Consider the following 21,196-nt stretch of genomic DNA (forward strand, 5'->3'; position numbering starts at 1 on the left):
TGCTCCTTGTCCTCCTCCTGTGTCCCTATTTTTTTCCTGGTCTGATTCATTTTTTGGCATCAACTTGTATCTGGATGTCACAAAACTTTTTACAGCTCAACAAAGATAAAACTGAAATTTTAGTCATTGGTTTAAAAACTGAGAAAGAAAGTTGCAAAATTAAAATCCCTTGGACATGCTCCAACCCTGAACTGTGGGGTATGTCACCAAATCTGCTTTTTATCACCTAAAAAACTTCTAGGTTCTAGGTTAATGGTTGTTTTGTTTTCCATTTGAATACTTCAGCCTTGTATCAGGGCTCTCCACAAGGTTATGGAGTAGATAGCCATTGGGAAAAATTAGACAGCTAGGGCGTTATGAGGGCATGCCGCCTGCAGAAAAATGTCATCCATAAAAGCCTCAATGCCACAATTCCATCATATACACTGATCTTAATTATTGTGTTGTGTTATATTTTAAAGTGGAGCATGTTTTTAATCCCCCAAAATGACTCTCTGACACACACAAACCATGACTAAACTGTAGCAACTGACAGCATGAAACACATTTCTGCAGCTACTGATTACAGCTACTTTGCTACCTTTATAATATGACATTTCAACATATTTTGTAAACACACATATTTTTGTAAACTTTGCCTAAGATTAGAGTCTAAATCGAGCATCACTCAACATTACAGTCTGTTAGTAGAACTTCAGTAACATCCAAGATGTCGAGGGGTCACAAATGTTTATTTGTAAGATGGGAGGTTATACAACTGTTGGCATGTATTTGGTTATTGGATGAAAGATAACAAGCCTTGCTATGGCTTCAGAAAGTCCACACTTATTACCATGGGCTACAAAAGTTATAGCTAGGTACAGGTACAAGGTACAGGAATGTAATAAAGCAGTTAATATTTTTTCCAAAGTCATTCAAACAAGAATCAGAGCTAGAGCATTGGTCCAATTACAGATGAATAAATCAAAAGCCATCAAATGAAGAACACAATCAAGTACTGTGTAAAGTACAGTAGTGCACGATAAAGCATCTTCCCTTCAGCACAGTGCAGGTATCTGCACTGTAAATAAACTATGATGTTCAACACCCACAGGTTAGTACTTTCCTCAAAGAATGAGCAATTGCTGGATGTCTTGTACCACAGCATCTTGCTGTCTAACCCATTGCTAGTTGTTGGTGTAACCACTATGTGCCGTACACATCATGCTACAGGCTTTTTTCATATATGCTGCTGTAGAGTACAGCATAATTCAAGGAGAAGATAGGCAGCCGCCAGGTATCTTGTCAAACAGCTGAGTTCCCCTTCTTGTCGGCTCTGAGAGAGGGAGGAGAGACAGAAAAAGATGTAGTGCATCTTTGTGATTGAAGGATTATGATTAAACATTTTAAAGTAATGAGATTGCCACTGAAGACAATATGCTGTTTTTATTTCTCACATATCAGTCAGATCACAAAGTAAATGGCACTCAGAGTAGACCCCTGCACATATTTTTAAAAATATTATAACAGAAACTGGAGATATGCTTATTGACATTCAAACATTACGTATTTTTGTTAGCTACAACACTGCAAAATCACCATTTCACTGGCCACCTATATGGAAGAATCACTGTGGCATTGTTAAAAGATGTTTACCATCCAAATAATAAAATCTCACAGTTATGAGTCCGTTGTTATGCTCTCTTTATCAATTATATTTTATTCCCTAGTCATACAAACAGATTAATTTACATTGGGTACAATAGCTTTGTCATACTGTACTATTTACTCACTGTCACAGTCAGAGACATAAAAAGCTTTGCCACTTTGTCTCTGATCTCACTAAAAGCTAGCATCAAAATGTTCGGTGAACCCAACATGAGGCAGCATGAAGAGTCCAGTGGGAGATGTCTGAAGTTGCAATCATTCAATTTCAATGTAATGTAAAATATAAACATGAAATGATTTCCTATTGTTTTAGGTCTAGACGATCAGTGCCTCTACAGTATGTGTCCGTGTCTTGGTTAATCAGTAATAAGCTAGTAAGGTTTAGAAAATAATTAACCAAAATATAACCAGATAAACTATTTGGCCAGTAGGATTATTCTGTGATCGTCAGAAGCAGAGCCAAGGAAATACATTCACAAGGACCTTTGTGTCACATTACTACAAGACAAAGTTAATTAGTACTTAAAGTTGGCACAGCAGCTATGTGTAAACCCTTCCTATATCTCTTTTAACATGTGTAAACTTCCTGTTTATTGAGTATTAGGGAAGTCAGCAGAATAACAATATCTTCTTTGTCTCTGTTCAATTCACTGACAGAGAATGATTGCTCACAACTTACTTAGCTGCTGTGTCCTGCAATTCTGTGTCCAGTCTGGTTTAGCATTTGGTTGGAGAGCAGAGAGCAAAGATTAGTGAGGCAAGGAGAAACACATGGGAAGGCAGCAACCTCATTGTCAGAATACATGCAATTGTTGGGGATTAGTAGCCTGTATCCAGACTGTGGTTGGAGGGTGAATGGAAGGAAAGGAAAACAAGCATCAGTGCTCTGAAGTAGGATTGTTTTAGATTAAAGGAGTGAGGTACAGATGCACTGCAATGCATAGGGTGCAATAATTTTCCAATAGTGAACCACTCAAAAGAGTCTTGAGTTACCCAGTTAAATACTTTTTACATTCACTGGGTATAGGTAAAAAGTAATTTATAGTAGTTTAATAGTTATAATAGTTTTCAGATTCAATACATGCTCAGTGGCACAAAACAGGCAAAAACGTAAAAGGCATGGCCCCTTAGATAATGGAGAAGGTTGAAGTTAGAAGTTTACATTTTTCTCAGCTACTCTATTTTATGTGCAACAAAAACATTAGCAAGTGTTTATGTATGTTTCAGAGAGTCTGTGAGCTGCAAATACAACCTTTCCACTTTTATACTACAGACCTGGAGAAAAAATAGATATATAGGAGGTTATCATGCATAAAAACCCTATGTATCACACTGTCCTCACCAGATAACCAAAACCTTTGTTCTAATGTTTATATTTTCCTGACAACTGACTTGCTACCTTGATCATATTTTTCAAGGTTCAGCGTTACTTTATTTGTCCCCTAAGGGAATTTTCTGGTACTAAAATTCATGTTAATAGTTGTGACTCATCTCTCTGGAGGCTGTTGTCAGACTGCTATAGTTAGAATACTGCACCTTGTATTGTTTTTTGGAAGCAAATATTATGCAGCCAATTATGAGAAAGTCATAAAGACACACTACTTTCAAACTGACAGAAAAATTTGAGACTGTTTTTCCATTCTGTCCCACTATGCCTCGCTGGTAGGTTCTTTAACAGCAAAACACCAGACCAGCCTGTTGGGGTGTCACTGTGTATGTTAAGTCAGTTTATTTATATAGTTCCAAATCACAACAGAGGTTATCTCAGGGCACTCTTCACCCAGAGTAGGTCTAGACCATACTCTATTATTTACAAAGACCCAAAATTCCCTCATGAGCAAAAACTTGGCAACAGCGGCAAGGAAAAACTCCCCTTTAACAGGAAGAAACGTAGAGCAGAATCGGGCTGTAGGTGGGCGGCCATCTGAGCTGACCGGTTGGGTTGAAAATGTAAATGTTTGTTAGTTAAAATTATTTTAGTATATATATGTTCATTATATTTCCATTGGAATGCAACAGGTGAGAGGTGAAATGAACCAATTTATAGAGAAAGCCATATCACAGGCTGAGAGATGAAGAAAACTCAGGGTATGTCTTATACTACGTTGGATAAGGAGACAACTCAAGGTTAGTTCATCAGAGGATGTGACAGTTCATAATAGCGCGCAAGGATTTTTCAGGGAGACTTTTGCACAGCCAACTGATCAATACAGGCAGGTTAGTTGCTTTACCTTATGCATGAAAATTTGTGTATACCCCTCTCCTCGTCATACCTTGGGGCAGAGTGAGAGATGTATGAGCATGCCTAGTTTAGGCACTTGGGATGTAAGTTTGCAATGTGTTTGTTTCCCTTTTTCATGGTGTTATTCTTGATTTAGTTCAAAGTAACAGAGGCTAAAGTGTTCCAAGGGTGGCACAGTGTTGTCATCTAGAGTTGTTTCAGGTTAAACATCTAGAGTTGTTTCCAGTAAATATTTGATACAAGCATACTCACTTGACAATGCTGGGTGGAATGTGGACATACTCCATTGGGATGATTTCTCCAAGCTCCCGCAGACTATTCACATACTTGATCTTACTGCTGAATTTGGAGCTGTAAAAACCGTAAGTTATAAAGGTTTGTATTAGTGATGTGTAGCTGATTCAACCATTGTGAGGTGGCAAGTTGGCTGTTGGATTTTCATTGTAATCAGATTGTTTTCTTGGATATAGCTTGGGATACAAAGGGTTTGCATTATGATTTGTGTTTGTGTCAAATTCTAATAGATCAAAAGTATCCCCACAGAGGGTTTCAATTTCTTTCCCATATGTACTGGTAGGATGGATATAGTCATTGGTAGAATCAAGAGTTCAATTTATGTATTTTTGAGAGTCTTGTCTAAACATAAAGTACAACAATGAGACCTTATGAAGGGTCTGGTGATTCCCAGCAATGTCCTTATGAACCAGGAAGGATGGACAATGATGAACATTTTAAGGTTTTTCTTCAGTCTGTTGGACAAAAGAAGAAGCAGAAGTAGTGTAAGCTTGGCAATAACTTATTCATTTTTAAAAGTATTACTTTCTTAACTACACATCTAAGGAGTTTTTTTAGTGAAGTTTTTTTTATAGTAAAGTTATTTACTACTAAAGTTATTATTAAAGTTAGTCAACTTCAGAGGATAAAAAACACATGATGAGTCTTGTGAATGCACATCAGAAGTTAGGTAGCGGCCACAGCAATAACATATTTAAAAAGAGGAAGACCGAACATTCAGCTGCAATTATTTTATTGTAGCACTGATGTATTGACCACATTTGGGGCTGTGTCCAAAATCACTCAGTATTGTGTAGTGCACTGTATTTACCGCATACCATTTTATTTCAGTGTGAAATCTATACACTATATAGTGCCCTCAAACATTCCCAAATTACAACAAGAAAAGTATTGTCCATGGCATGTACCCTACTTTATGCCAACAATACTACAATACATGGCATCACATTTTAAAGATTTAATCTGTTACAGTTGTGTTACAGTTGTGCAACATTAATCCTGTTTTTAGGTGAGCAAGGACACAATACAAATAACCCTTATACATAGTTGTTACTCCTTCTAGAAATTAAAGTACAAACATTTGGACTGCTTAAATTGCTCAGCCACTAACTTCCATACAATCACCTTCAGTTGTCATCACTGATATTATATTATCCTCACCCACCCAATTATAAACACACACTTTATACATACCCCTAAACCCTCAAATACAGAGAATCACAACTACTCACATATGCAAACAAAAACAGACACTCAAATGCAGACATGCACACACACACGCACACACACACACACACACACACACACACACACACACACACACACACACACACACACACACACACACACACACACACACACACACACACACACACACACAAAGGCAGAGGTAAAATAAGACAAACAGCAAAAAAACAAAAACAACAAAAAACACAACGTTCCTTCGATTTTATAGATGTTGATTCATGAGTCATGATTCTGAGACTCCACTCTACAAAGATTCAGAAATGACTCCATACTTTTTGGAAATGTTCCTCTTTACTGCTGTCTTCCAATACTGTCCTTTCCTTTCTATAATCCAGCTTCACAATTCTTACAGAATTCAGTGTGTTTTTGTTTATATTTGTCCTTAAGTACTTAAAAGTACTAAATTATAGTTTATAATGCGTGGGAATTTTGAATAGTTATTAATGGGTTGTTCCAAATTTGTATGTGTTGCAGAAGTGGCTCCATGTGATCACACAAGGTCACAGAGAAAAAAAAGTGTTTGAAGTCAAAAGGGTTTTCTGTGAAAGAAAGGTGAGTGAGTGTGTGCCAGGTGTGTGGTTTTATGTGGATGGGGGAACAATAGCTTGAGTTTTTTCACTATTTGTGTGCATGTGCAATTGATTGTATGCATATTACCTTCTGTCAATCATTTGGTAACACTTTTTCATCCAGGTAAAGCCAGGCATTCTCCTGCGAGGTGTGGCTCCATTCAGGTAGACGATCATGTAATCTTCAGCCACCATAAGTTCCAAGGTGCTTATTACATATCTTTACAAAGAAAAACAATGGAAACTTGTAAGTCTGATATAAAAAAAAAAAAAAAAAAAAAAAAATCAGAACAAAGTCACAAAAGATAAGAATACATTTTCTTGTTAAGGCAAGGCAAGGCAAGGCAGCTTTATTTAAGTGAATTGTTTTGTATTTAATTAATGGTTGTCTGTTGACACCATTATGTAATGTATTTTCTGGCTTAATAAAGCATTTTAACAGCCTCTTTGTGTCATGGAAAAAAAGACTATATGAGAAAATGCATGTGGAAAGCCCTGTCCATATATGTTTGTGTAGTTTTGGTCTGGGGCTTTATCCCATGATTTGGGCGTGGTTCCTTATTTCAAAGAATATCAAATCTTGATACTACAGTAACAGTGGCCTTAGAACACACTAATGTGCTTCGAACTTTGGGGCAACAGTTTGGGGAAGGCACTTTCCAGTTTTAACATGCCAGTGCTTTCATGCTCAAAGAAGTCCAAATAGAAATGTATCGCCCAACATCATTGGTCAATCTTTCTCTGAGCTCTCACTCAGCTCATGTGGCTGAGTGAGAGAAAAATTCCTACAGAAAAAGTCTTTCCAGTAGAGCAAGCCGGTAGTTATGGGTCTGAAAAGCAAAGCCAATGTGGATGTGCCTTAAATCTTAAACCTTTACTCTCTCTAATGGCCTTAATGGGGTGACTTCAATGGCCATGAAATGAAGTAAGCTTGTATGGAAATCTATGTGAAAATACTTCTTACTTGATTTATTACCTCAGTAAACAGTTTCCTAATGAGTTTATGGTCTGAATTGCTCATTTTAAGTCTTCTTCAATACAGCATGATCTTCATTTTGTACATTATGGTCCCATTTAATTAAAATTTGATAATAAAGCAGTGTATGCTTTAGGATATGGCTATGTTAAACAAGTCCCTACCATGTCAACAATGTTGTTTAGGTAATGTAGTTGTGGCATAACCCCAGATTCACAGAGTAGCCATCGCCATTGCTATTTCAATGTGTTTTCAGTTCATCAAAGTTAGTTGTAACATTTTGGTGGCCAAAAAATTCTTCTTCAAGTGTCAAAAGAAACTCTCCAGTTTTTCCAGTAAGTAACATTTTGTTTTAATGGGTTTAAGCCTGTTGTAACCAAGGTAGCAGCAAGCGTTAGAGTCAGCTTCAGCCTGTCGTTCAAATATGGTCACTTCTCATCACTTTTGGGCTTCCAAAAATCCAAGATGGCAGTGATCAAAATGGCAAACTTGAGGCTTCAAAACAGGGCATCAAATTAGTGGGTGCGTACATTTTTTAATTTTTGTTTTTACAGTCAACACAATAGAGTTAAGGCTGTTAAACCAGAATATTGATGCGCAGGGGTTTTTGAATGTGATGTTCAACAATCACGTGTGGTAAATTCTCGTGCCAACATACTATTGATCATATAATGTAGTTTTACTTACAGAAAAAGGTTTTCCATTACATAATTGTAATTGTCACAGTCGCTGTCTGGTAGAAAGCAAGCTGCAAACACAATGATGGCATTCTGTTCAGCATAATAACCTGAAAACAGACAAAAAGGACACTCATAGTGGGTCTCACTTATAAAAAAAAATACATTTCTCGAAAATTCTTGAATTTGCTTGCAATTCTTCACTTTGTTTTACGTAATAATTGTGACCCATTAATTCAAGGCCCATTAGTGAGCACTATTGTTAAAATGTCTTTTTTTAATACATATGGGTCATGGGTAAGGGGTTTCAGTGGGAGTTTCTTCCCCTCCTCCACATTCACTGCAAAGGGAAAGGGCAGGGCAGAGCATGTGTGTCTTCAGTTTCCAAACAGAGAACATTTTCAGATTTAACAGAGTACTTTGCATTGTAATGACTAATATTTGTCTGGATCTGATTTAGTAAGTTTGATGATTCAAATGCAAACCACTCTTCTCCCTTTCACTGTGTGGTCAGCAGACTATAATAATACAGGTTATCAGTGTGCCCATTCAGATGCCATAATCCGAATTTGAATGGACACAGTGGGAGTCTGACACTCATTGTCCAACAATGTTAAGAGCTGCTTGGAATGAGGTCATATTAATAAGGAGTACTCATAAGTTAAACAGAAGTATTTCCATTGACAAGTAGGGTGCAAAGCATTAAATCCTCAAGTAAATATCATTCAATCACACAAGGGAAAAAAACAATTCCACAAGTGAGCAGGATATCAAATGATCAATCGCCATGCAACATACAGGACTAACAGGTGTGTCTGGATTATAAGACTTTGTGTGTGTGTGTGTGTGTGTGTGTGTGTGTGTGTGTGTGTGTGTGTGTGCGTGTGCATGTGCATGTGCGTACCTCCATGAGAGATGACTCTTCTATAAGGTTCAATGCACTTCATATCAATACGATGCTCCTGCTCTCCAATAACCACGCTCCTCCATAGTCTGCTCTCCTGGTTCTCCTCAGCTGCTCTGTGTCCTCCAACAGCTTCACTTGATGCTGCTCCTGCTCCAAGATTAGATTCGTCTGAGTCCCCTGCTTGTGACATCAAAGACAGGTGATGTTTTACAAAACGACATGATGGAATATTTATATTTGCACTATTTCTTCTTTTGGGACAATATATGCAATACATTTATGTACACATTTAGACATGTTCGTAGACTATCCTCAGGCGTGTCTCACCATGTCTGTTGAACTCCCGTGAGTCGGCCTCATCCGATGTGTCCAGCTCATCTATATTGAGATCCAGGTCATCCCCTGTATCCAAAGCCTCGTCCTCTGTATCCAGGGCATCCTCTGAGAGAATGGACCCTTCACTGCGGTCCAGTGACACGTTCATTGGAGGAGCTGCTAACTTCCTCCTTTGATTGGACCCGCCTGACAGATCTACAGAGGAGGATGGGTCTAGTCAGAGAGAGATTGTTTAATTTTTTTAGTGTCTTAATGTGCATGTTTTTTTTGTCACAATGGGGTGTAGGTTCACTGTAGATTATGTGACTATGTTTTAGGGAGCTTTATTACAATAGATTTAACTGTCTTTAAAAATGTATCACAAATCTGAAAAAGAAGGGAAAGAAGATTATTAACTCATAATTGTGGCAACAGAACACAGAGTTGTTGAGAGCAGTTTTATGAAAACATGTAATACATTTCCATTGGCATTTGTCCGATAAATCGAAGTAACTCTCATAAAAAATTATCATTCTTTCATTTACATTATAAAAATACTTCATTCACACATTCAAATTATGACACTGATCATACATTCAACACGGTTTCTTCCATAAACCTCACACTGATATCTATCTTATACTTTAACCTATGGAAAGATGCAACAAAAACCATCAGCATTAAAGTATTGTTTAAAAAAACTGAGATAACTTTATCTAACTGTTCATTTACCTTCTATGTTTTCCATCTCCTCGGCTTCCTCATTGGAAGCCATCTTCATCATCACCCCAGCTGCGCTGTCTCCTTGTTGAGAGTGCCTGCTATGAGGCACAGAAACACAATAATGAGCCACGACATAAATGATCACTGCTATCACCACTACCACCATAGGCACAGCTACGCATAGAATTGGGCCAAACAAGCCAAAGACAATCATCTACAACGAAAAATAATCTAACTTTTCCCATGACATTGAACTAGGAAGAATTTCTGTTGTTTTGACTGAGGACATAAAAGATTACAGAAGTGACAAAGCAGACTGAGGAAAGCAGAAAGAGACTCACTGCTTCATTCCCAGGCTGCACGTGTGGGCTGAGGAAACAATACTGCGCAGTGTTGCTACCTCCCCCCAACTAAAGCCCCTCTCACAGATTCTGATTAGCATAAGGCCCGCTAACAATAGAGAGAAGCAGTGCAGACAAACCAGCACGCATGATCATACACACAAAAACACACAAAACAGACACATTCAAAGGCTTTTTTCTTTTAAAATCCATCCTAGGACACCTACCTTTCCCTCTCTCCATATTCTCCCACCATCACTGACTAAAGTACACCGTTCCACACACACACACACACACACAGTAAAAGACAGGGGAGGATCGTGTACCCCAGAGAAAGGGCGGGTCATCAGATTTACAAAGTGGGACAATATAAGTACCTTGATGCAACTGCTAATGAGGAACAGTTTAGTTGTAGCACCCTGTACAATGTACAATCAGGCACATGCACACAGAATATATTACTCGACATCTAATTTAGATGAAATAAAAAATGTAATGTGAAAAATATAGACAGACTGTAATCTAAGTTAGGAGACTCACAAGAGTAAGATTAAAAAAAGAAAAACTTACAAAAGCTCCTTCCAGAGCCACAGAAGACTACATGAATACCTATGACAGGCAGAGCTGTACTCCATAATGATAATCATGGTTAAAATCAATGTCACTGCTTAGCAGATAACACATGAATCAACACTGGACAAAGTTAATGAATGACATTAGGTGGGAGAGCTGTCGAGCTAATGTGCTGCTTTAGTAATGTATTACAAAATAATTTGTATTATTAAACTATTCGGAATATCTTAACAGGGAACTATTATCTGTTACAATGCTTTTATTAAATAATGCCATTATTACATTCATACGTCAATATGCATTCTCATCAAAAACTATTAAGAACACAGAATTATTTATTTATTTTGTGGCTGTTCATAATTTCCTTGTTTACCAAAGTCATATCGCTGAAACCGAATCACAGCTGCTATTCTGGGGTCAAGCCAAAGCAGTAATGAGATCTACCCACTGGGCAATTATGATCACGATTAAAGAATATGTTTTTAAAGGCAATCAAAAGGGCCATAAACTCTTTAAGACAATTATACAGTGGTTACACTTATGGCAGATACATAATTTATTGCAATATTGTAAGAAGGCCGGCATCACACAAATGGTAATATGTTAATAAACCATTTGTTTTTAATTTTCCTGGAATTAAAGGTTTTTGTCACTGGGCTTCATGTTTTTCCTTAATTGACATTTGTCAGATTGCAATATGTCAGGGGGCACCAAGGGTGGCCAATCAGATTCCAACATATGCAAAAATCTGTCCTACCTCTGTTTTTGTCTTCTCCCTCACATCTCTATCTGATCCACATGAAACCCAATCACTTAGCATGCTATTTAGCAGTTCAGCACCTGTAAAACACTGCTTTCAGCTCCTGACACTGATGCCAACACTCTCCCACCATGTCTTTCATCTTGACCAGCAATTATGACTCCATCTGGAATCAGGTTGTGTATCAGGAAATAACCACACCCACAGGTAAAGGTCACATCAGTCACATTTCATCTGTACATCTTGTGGTCTATATATAAATTAATCCAGGTCTGCTTCTTTAGTCCTTTGTTGAACCCCCATATAAAGCCTTTAATTACCCAACACCTACAGTATGAAAATACCTTTACAGCATTTTTAGATATCAATATGCCAATAAGTGATAGCCTTGGCACAAAGAATGAATGTTGTGTCTACAGGATTAATCATAGTTTTAAAAATTAATCTGTGCTGCCTCTTTGTGGCACCAGACCAGTAATGCAGCTCTTAGCCTTTGGAAAACCTACATTGATCCAATGTTGCACTCTTTCGCTCTCTCTTTCACATATCCATAGTGGACGGAAACTAACATCATGTTTCAGCTTTTAAGAAATACAAATGGGGGAAAAAAACTCTAACTTCTAAAAAGGATGGGCCTTTAGCTGATACGCAGTTTTAGATCCCAGCAGGCACTAAAAATGAAAGTATGGAGCTCACTGACTGGTAAAATTGAGTCTGTATAATTGACAGCTCACCTTGAGAGGAGAAAGTGGACGTATTCCTCTGGCACATACCGTGCATGATCTTCCCTCTGAGCGTCGATATTAGATTGGTAGAATAGCTGCCCATCAGAATGGTACTGCTCTTGGTCTGTCTCATAGTGGCTCTGACCATCAGCTTGATACTGAGAGCACTGGACTTCAGAGACATGCATGGAATTTGGGTCACCTCCGTATTGGCTTTCTCCAATGTACTGGAACGTGGCACTTGGATCTTCCAAACTGTAGTCTGCAATCACTCCAGGTTCATAATAGCTCTCAGCTTGGTCAGCCCCATACTGTGCAGTTGTGGTATCAGTTGTAAACTCAGCATAGACATCTGTGGTATTCTCCTGGCTGTCAGATTTAGTATCTATGCAGGCTGCAGAGGCACCCTGGTTTTCAGTTCTTTGGTCAATGTGGTGGTAATTGTAGCCATATTGGGTTTGACCCTGAGTTACATTGTGACTTCCTGTCCACTGGTATGCAGTATTCTCATTGGTTGTCTCGGATAAAAGTTGTGATGTCACTTCTTGGTGTCTGTTTTGGGGGGAATAGGGGATTGTGGGTTAGAGCAAAGAGAATGAGAAATTCAGAAAGAACAGTTTATATTAATGACAATGAACCACGACCATCATTTCCATCTGAGCTATGACTTCTGAAATGTACTAATTGTTTAGGCTCTACTTCAAAGCCAGTCAAAAGCCCTGTATACCATCATTCGGATCAGTGGCTTGCAAGAATAAATTTTCCTTGCACAACTTCTGTTTATCATGTGTTTGATAAACTGGCAAATTTAAATATCTGAGCTTCACATTAAAGGTATGCTGTGGAGTTTGGTAGCACTATGGTGCAATGCAGGTTGATGCAATCTAAATTCCTGCCAATGGTTTCATAATTTTCCATCGAGCTACAGGTGGCGGCCATGTGCCAACTAATGCAGCAAATTCCCAGCAAAAGAAGGGAAGAAGAGGACAAGGAAAATATGGATGTAAACTATTCTATTTCAACATTTTTCAACATGTTTGTTGGGCATCAAGGATACACTATGGGCCTGATTTACTAAAGGTCTGCGTGTGTAAAAACACTGCAAACTTGACATCACCCGCAATAAATGTGCAAGCTGTTCTACTAATGCAGCGCACTAAGGCTTGCGTCTTTCAACCGTGCAAGATAGTACGCGCTGTCCATTTAGTACGTTTGCCATAATGAATATGCAATGTGGGGCATTTTTACCCCAGTGTGCAAAACACAGGGAGGAGAAAATGCAAATATGTTATTTAGCACATGCATTGGGATTTACCAAACCTGAAGGTATTTTTTCTGATGGAAACTGCGTCTGTAAATAATACTTTGAAGGGCAAGTATTAACCGGCTGCGCACTGCGCACAGATGACTGCTGTTACTGTAGAGAGGAGGAGACGGAGGCACAATGACAGGATGGATTTTTTGTAGTAGAATATTTTTGGTTTTACTAACAGCATTGACTTTTTCACAAATACTCTCCCATATGTCTGTTTTTCTGGTTATATTGTTTTTTGTTATAACTCAATATATTTGTTACCCTCTTCCACTAGAATCTGTTCAAATGTCATTTTGTGCTTGTGGGCTTTCTGCTCATCCAAACTCTCCATTAAGACACACAAAACCCTCATTTAAATACTGCTGTCTCCACCCTGTTGCACCTGTTCTTAGTAGATCCCCTGCAAATTGACGCAAACGAAACGTTTGAATCTATTGCACTGTGCACGCAATTTAGTACCCTTTATTTGGGATCTTAGTAAATCAGGCCTTATGTGTTTTGGTGAGTAAGATTGAGCATAAACAGAAACCTTTGTTGTTTGTTTGCAAGAAAAGGAGCACCTTTAACAACATAGAGTGAAATACGCAGGTATGACTTTTGTACTTGTCTGCGAGAATAACGACAGTAGTAAAATTGAATTTTCTTTATTCATACTTAACCACTCAATAGTGGATAGACCTTCCCATTCACTTGAATTATAATGTGTGTCTAAACTTTTGACTGGTACTGTACATGCAGTAGGCCTATATTTAAGAGAATCACAGAAAAGAATCACGATTATATACTCTTTGCTAATGTAAAGTTGTAGCTACATGTACAAACTTTTATTTTCTTATACAGGTGAGTAAAACCGATGCACACACTCACACATAAACTTGCTTGTGTACCCATGGATACATGCACTCACACACACACCTTGTACAAGAGCTAGGGGAGCTGTTTCCATTAGCTGTGGTGGGGCTTCAGCTGTAATGAGGCAGGTAATGCATATTTAATGAGGCGTAAACAGATTTATAAACACACACACAGAGCTCCAGATCAAAGCTTGCTGCTGCACACATGAACACACACACACACACACACACACACACACACACACACACACACACACACACACACACACACACACACAAACAGTGTGTGTGTGTGTGTTCATGTGTGCACAGTTTGTTTCTCACTCACACATAAACATAGACATATAATCTGTTTCTGTCTCTGTAACACCACTCACATTCATTCGAACATCCTAACTGTTAATATCACTATCTCACTCACCTACACACGCATGCACGCATGCATGCACGCAAGCACAAACACACACACACACACACACACACACACACACACACACACACACACACACACACACACACACACACACACACACACACACACACACACACACACACACACACACACAGAGAGAGAGAGAGAGAGATGGTCAGAGCCCATTCCCCTGACTCCTTGCAAAATATTGTGAGGGTGTGTTGCAGGGCCACATGGGTACAATATCCACCATATGAATCTCTATATCAATTCTGAAGTCTGTTCAGCGATGCTAATATTCTTCTTACATTCAGAGACCACTGAGAAAGCTGTAGAGACTCAAAAACACAACAAAGAACTAAGGGGGAGTGAAGGGAAGGATGCTTGGCCTGTGTAAGTGTGTGTGCAGGGCAAGAACATGTGTACACAGGCATGTTCATTCACTGGCTTTTAGCAATATGAAAATAGTTCATCTGCTTTGAGCAACAGCACAAATGTTCGAAAGATACACAAGCACATACTCCACTGGTAGCCTAACCAGCACAAATTAAATTATATTCATAGGAACCTTTTGAATGACTGTAAATGTGACAAAGGTGGAATAACACAAAGCTTAAGACATAGAGTTATGATTTGAGGTACTTTGCCTACCTTAAATTGGGTGAATGGCTCTCCTGAGAAGCTTCCAGCTCTCCAGTTTGTTGTTCAGCAGACCATTTATCAGGATCAACAGTCCTTATAGGTTTTCCATCATAGTAATCCAGTGTATTCTGTAGGAAACTGTTACTCTTTGGTTCAAGTGTCTGTAAATCTGTTTGTTGAAATGAACAACCTTCAATCAGCTCCTCCGTGAAACTCAACAGATCAGAGGAACCCAGCTGTGGTACCTCTTCCTTCTCATTTTGGACTTGTGAAGTCCATTTTGGCAGGGTAGTTAGCTCTACACCAGTTTCCTCTTCCTGCTCTTCCTCACCATTCTCCTCTTCCATTAAATCTCCAGAAAAGGGTAATCCAAGTCCTCTGTCAGTGGAAATACCTGACTCACTTAATGGTGTGCCAGTCAATGAGCTGGTGTGGGACACAGAGCTGAGAATGGGGGATTGTGGTTCAGATGTGGATTGAGGTGTGTCCTGTCCTGCTAACTGACCTCCCCATACTTGTAAATTGCCCAAAGAAGTAGGACATGGTGGAGCTGAAGACGGGGACTGCCCACCCTCATCTGAATCTTCCATTGAGATCTGTGAATGGACATAAACTTCCTCTCTCGTTTTCAGGAAGTGATCTGATGGATATCTTAATGATGGAGACACACTTCTGGCCACAATGCCTGATTTATCATCATAGTTTCCTTCTTCTATCTGTGTTTGACTGCATGCTGTCGGTCTTGAATCTGACTGATGAAAATCTTGAGAATTTGTTTTTGATTGGCTTGGACTGAATATTTCTTTCACCATGTGATGGTCATTGGCATTAGTTGCATTTGCTTGGGGACGACTGCTGTCTGTGAAAGGTTGAGAGTCACTGCACGCATTAAGGGCCAACTCATCAGAGCCGGACTGATGCAATACTCCTGTTTTTGAGCATGTCTGATCTGTGGTGTGTTTGTTGGTACTTTTAAAGACAGCTTGATTTTGCTGGTCATCTGCATTGAGAGTACCTTCAGTATCGCTACACATTTGGCTTTGCCTGCTTTGTTGTGTGTTCTCCTGGTGGTCTCTACGTGAAACTTGGGCCTGGATTTGCAATACTGTGGCAGCATAGGAAAGCATGCTAAATGTTTCCATGGACTTCCTTGTTCCTTTTGATTGCCTGTCACCCTCTTTAAGCCTATATTGCCACTCTATGTCATCTTCCTTTACTGTGCCAGATACAATGATGTTTTCCATTTCAAGGCCTGATGATGAGTCTCCATCAGAATTGGACCTGAGGTCATCTTGACTGCCTGGGTGAAGACTGTCTGGACTATATTTCATTGTGTCTTTCTCCCCCCCAGAACTGGGACTCAATAACATGGTCTCTGTTGTTTTACCCTCCGCATTTCCATTGCTCTCATTGTTAGGACCACTTTGCGTTTCAATTATATGCTCATCTTGGTTGTGGGCCCTTCTGATTGAAGTTGATTCAGGGTCATCATATTTCTTGGAAACAAGACTATCCCAATTCAGATTTGGGGACAAACACTGGTCAGTTTGGATTTGAGTCCCAGCAGCTTCTCCTGGACTTGAATGATGACTGGCTGAAATTATCTGAGTGACAGAGGAATTGTCCACCAGAATAAATGGGGAATGATCACTTGGTTGCGCTATCCAGTCAGCCTCCTCTAATCCTTCACTTTTGTTGTCGTACCTACTCTCAACTGAACTTCCTCCACTTCTGGTCATGTCACTCAACTCACTAGGTCCCTCAAATAGGAACACTTGGTCAGCTGGCTGCTCTACTCTGTATTCACCTAGAGAATCAGCCTTCTGGTATTGATCATGTCCCTCATCTATCTGAGTAGGCTTCGACACAGCTATAAAAGGACTGGACTGCTCTTCTAGCTGTATTATGTCTACTACTGGACTAGCATAGGTCTCAGGGGAGGATGTCAGGCTCCAATCACCAGCTCCAACATTATCATATTCTGAGGTGGATGTGACCATGCCAGGGACAGGTAGGTCCCACATGTTACTGCGTTGGTCTGGGAGAGTCTCATCTTTTGGATTTTCAGATTCAAAATTCTGCAAGACAGACATTTGACCCTGAGCACTCTGGATGTCATCGTCATGTGTTTCTTCACTGTGTGTCCTACCATCTGCAGCCTCTACGACTATTTTCACATTGTGTTCATTACCTCTCCACTCCACTTCTCCAGGTGTTTGACTAAGTACTTTATTCACAGCTTTCTCTTCTACAGCCTTTTCCTCTTCCATCAGTTTGGTTGAGTTTGTTTCAGGAGTATCACTGGTTTCTAATGATCCCATGTGACTAAGGTCCTTTCCATTTTCTGGCTCTTCTGGACTTGTTATTGTGGAAGAGCTGTCTTCTTGTATGGTGGTGTTCCACATTTCCATTCCACCATCAGAAAATCCTTGGGGACTTTCAACAGAGGGGCCACCCCTAACATTGGGGTTCAATCCACAGAAAGAACCTGAGTTTTCAGACAAGTTGTCAGGGGTTGTGAGAGGTGATATACTGTCATCCCGGATTGTCATATTCCACATATCTAGTGATTCAGGGTAAGATGTGGTGGTACCGCTATCAGATTTAAGAAATCCCTTCTGTGCTGAGTAAGTCCAGAAGTCTAGAAGCTCTGTCTGTCTGTCTCCTTTTCTCCCCTGTTCCCCTTCATCCTCTTCTTTAGATGTGTCTGGTGTTAGAGTGTTTGGGATTGCTTTCTTTTTCGACAATGAAGATGTTTTTTCTTGAACTTCAATAATACCAGCTTTGCATTTTCCAAATACTTCCTCCTCTGGAGGCGTGAGTTGCAGATCAGTCAAAGTAACAAGGTTCCATTGATCCTCAAATAGAGAATCTGGGTTCCAGTTGTCGTATGATTCAGTCTGCTCAGTGATCAAGCTTAGCTGTGGTTCAAGACCCATTCCCCTCTGGTGGGACTTCTCTGACTTTAAGATTTTTTCTCTTTCAGTTGTGTCACCAATTGACTCTTTGGCTCCAACTTCCTCTACAACATTCTGTGGGCTCACAGATTCCCCAGTCCGATTCCAGGCGTTATTATCACTTGAGGACAATGCTCCCTGTGTGTCAAACCCAAGTTCATCCCAGGTTTCCGATAAGGATGATGACACACTGTCCTTATGCTGCAGGCCATTGATCCTTTCAACTACATCTTCTGGAAAGAACCTGACCCCACAACTGCTGGGAGGGCGACTACCTACCAGGCTGTTAACTGGAGTTAGAGGAACCACAGTATCAATCATCTCATTCCCATGGATTTGACCATGGTGGTCAACTGAAAAATGTCTGCTTTCAAGCCCCCCCAGTGAACTGGGAGCTGAGAAATCCATCAAGCTCAGTTCTTCATATTCTGATAGACTTGAGCTTCCCGCTCTTCTTACTTCACCATCTCCTCTTTCTCCAGAATTTCCTGCTGGCAGAGAGTGGTCACTGCTATGTAGCGGGTCAAAACTAAACAGGTCAAAGTTCTCACTCCTATTCCTGCTAGAGCGGTTCCTCCTCCTTTCAGGTGGGACAGGAGGGGAGAGCGATAACAACCCCAGGGGAGAGGGGTTTCTCAGGAAGAGTCCTCCTGGTCCTGCTGCTGACCCCCCACCTGCTATAACCTCACCGACAGGACTGTCATCGCTAAGAAACACTGAGCTCTCCTTGGAGGAGCGGCTGCTGCGGATTGTGGTCATACCACTGTCAGGACTCACTAGCTCCCCACCTGCAACGACTCCCACACCTCCTGTGTCCTCTTCACCATCTGCCATCACCCTATTTAAATAGATAAAAGAACATTGTCAGAGGTGTGTGTCAGTGTTTGCCTAAAATCCATAAATAAATTACATTCATTCTCAGATTTCCGGTTTGAATTACTTCCCCCAGCAGTGAATGAAACAACAGCAAATGTGGGATGTATTTGATTACCGTGCTATTGGCACCACATCTCCACTGCCTCCTTCAACTCTGTCTATGTCAGAACCATCCATATCATTGATACCAGATGATCCCTGGGAGAACTCAACACTGCCTGCTACTCCCTCCGTGGAAGAAGTCCTGCTGCTTGGGTGACAAGCCAGTACAGAGCTCCGCCGATCAACAAACTCCTTGAGGAAGCTCCGAATCTCTTCTTCCAGCAGAGAATTATCAGAGGATAAGGAGGTGTTTAAAGTGATGTGGTACACCTGCACACACTCCCTGTGCTCCAATTCACCAGAAAGAGACCAATAGGAAGGCTCTTCCAACTCACAGCAGATCTGCAATGACAGACACCTTATTTTAATATTTCATGTTTTAAATATTTGCGAAATATTCTATCTATCTCTTAGAGGAAATCAAATAAGAAAATTGATACCACTCTCATATCATGTGTTAGTACATGGTAATAACTGGAAACACAGAATCACAGAATCTGTGTAAATATTTAAATCTAAAAATGCCAAACTTTTCCTAAGGTAACAAGGATGTAATTACAGCTTAATATAAAAGAACATTATCGGATGTCAATGACCATCCTCACCAGAGCTACTTCCCTATAGAGTGTCACCCAGCTTAATCCAAATAACAACCAACACCACTCAACAAACCTTGGCAATTTACCAAAAGATAGATAATATCTAGGGATTCAGAGAAATTGACAATAAAATAAGAGGCATTAAAATGTCTATTACATATTACCAGTGTCATTGATAAAGGTGCATCTATTAAAGAATGAATGCAACATACTGCGTTGGTCTTTCAGCTGATTTACCTGGTTTAGAATATCAGAGTTGTTAGAATAAACAGCCACCTGCTGGCGGGGATGATGAACTGTATCACTGATGGACAAGAGAACCATGAAACCATCATAGCCATGGTGATCACTGAATGATTTAAGCCTGTCCACATAACTATGCAAGTCCTGTCAGAGAGAAAAATAAAAATAAAAATCACATTTGGTTGTTCTATTAATAAATATTCTCTAACATTGTATTTACAGCTGTATCAGAAACTTTCGTTAGATCCCTTTGTTTTATTGTGCATATGATCACTTTTTTTTGTAAAACTGAAGTGGTTTCAAGTAAGACTTCATCTGTAGCGATGAGAGACGAAGCTGTCAAAGCACACAGAGGGGTAGAAAGACACTTTGTGATTTATTGTTTGGAAATTAATGTTTGCTCTTAAAACAGCCACCATGCACAGATTATGGTAATTCAGTGACACACACAATGATTGATGGATGGAAAGTTGCATTAATTGATTGTTTTGTTTGTCAAGGGAACTTGTTTTTTCTTTCTTTCTGAAATGATTAACAACAATGTTATGGCAACTATAATTTGCAATGCAGGGTTACACAGAAAGTGTGCAAAGAGATACTTTTGTAAACATATTTGCTTGATTAATCTAGATTTGCCATACAACTGTTTGTTTTGTGAAGTTCTCAAAATTGTTGTTGTGCTTATTTAAGTAGAACTTTAAAACAAAAGAGTAGCTATAGTAAAACTAATAGAGGAAGTTTGGCATGTGTGTGTGTGAATGGCAATCATTCATTTGTCCAAATAATCCACATTTCTGCCTGATTTAAAGTGATTTTCTGTGTGTTTGTGTTTGTGTTTGTGTGTGTGTGTGTGTGTTGGGTGCTGTGTCTGACAGTGTGTGTGTGGTCCTTCTCTCTGCTTGAGCCTGCGTGTGTATGAGTGTATTTGTATGGGTCCACTGAAAGTGATTGATGAGTTCTGGAGGCACTGTATCTGCCCAGGCTGTGTCAATATTAACCTGTGAGGATGAGGGGGCTACAATACTCCTCCCCCCGTTCCTCCCGCCATCCCTCCATCCTTCTCTCTCTACACAATATGGCTGCTGTCAGACTCAGGCCCATCAATCCTCACACACACACACAACTGTCACTTCACTGACACTGCCATTTCTCAACACTGATATCCTGATGAGTGCAATGAAGCTTCCCAAGATTCGTTA

General features: G+C 39.7%; 1 protein-coding gene across 2 annotated transcripts; it reads right to left on the reverse strand.

Moving 5' to 3' along the window:
* Window positions 1-712: 712 nt before the first annotated feature.
* LOC133978935 (uncharacterized) lies at window positions 713-20,081 on the reverse strand. 2 transcript variants are annotated; one of them, XM_062417296.1, is made up of 14 exons: window positions 19,992-20,081; window positions 19,169-19,497; window positions 15,230-19,015; window positions 12,007-12,549; window positions 9,608-9,696; window positions 8,888-9,109; window positions 8,558-8,737; window positions 7,664-7,763; window positions 6,089-6,220; window positions 4,552-4,638; window positions 4,142-4,240; window positions 3,879-3,920; window positions 2,327-2,359; window positions 713-1,315 (listed from the first exon to the last, which is right to left on the reverse strand). In XM_062417296.1, the coding sequence occupies exons 1-14, from the start codon at window positions 20,076-20,078 to the stop codon at window positions 1,285-1,287; spliced, it is 5,760 nt and encodes a 1,919-aa protein (XP_062273280.1). In that variant the 5' UTR covers window positions 20,079-20,081; the 3' UTR covers window positions 713-1,284. The 2 variants fall into 2 exon arrangements, with proteins under 2 accessions (XP_062273280.1, XP_062273281.1); XM_062417297.1 differs by lacking the exons at window positions 2,327-2,359; window positions 3,879-3,920 and having other exon boundaries at window positions 8,558-8,740.
* Between the last annotated feature and the right edge of the window lie 1,115 nt (window positions 20,082-21,196).

This window comes from Scomber scombrus, chromosome 4 (assembly GCF_963691925.1).
Source record: "Scomber scombrus chromosome 4, fScoSco1.1, whole genome shotgun sequence".
Taxonomy (NCBI): Eukaryota; Metazoa; Chordata; class Actinopteri; order Scombriformes; family Scombridae; genus Scomber; species Scomber scombrus.

Excerpts from the sequence above, each read along its gene's own strand:
- LOC133978935 (XM_062417296.1), bottom strand. The coding sequence starts at position 20,078 with ATGGTTCTCTTGTCCATCAGTGATACAGTTCATCATCCCCGCCAGCAG. Across the intron at positions 19,016-19,168 it reads GATGTGGTGCCAATAGCACG|GGTGATGGCAGATGGTGAAG; the intron begins GTAATCAAATAC and ends CTATTTAAATAG. Across the intron at positions 4,241-4,551 it reads ATCACCAGACCCTTCATAAG|CTCCAAATTCAGCAGTAAGA; the intron begins GTCTCATTGTTG and ends CGGTTTTTACAG.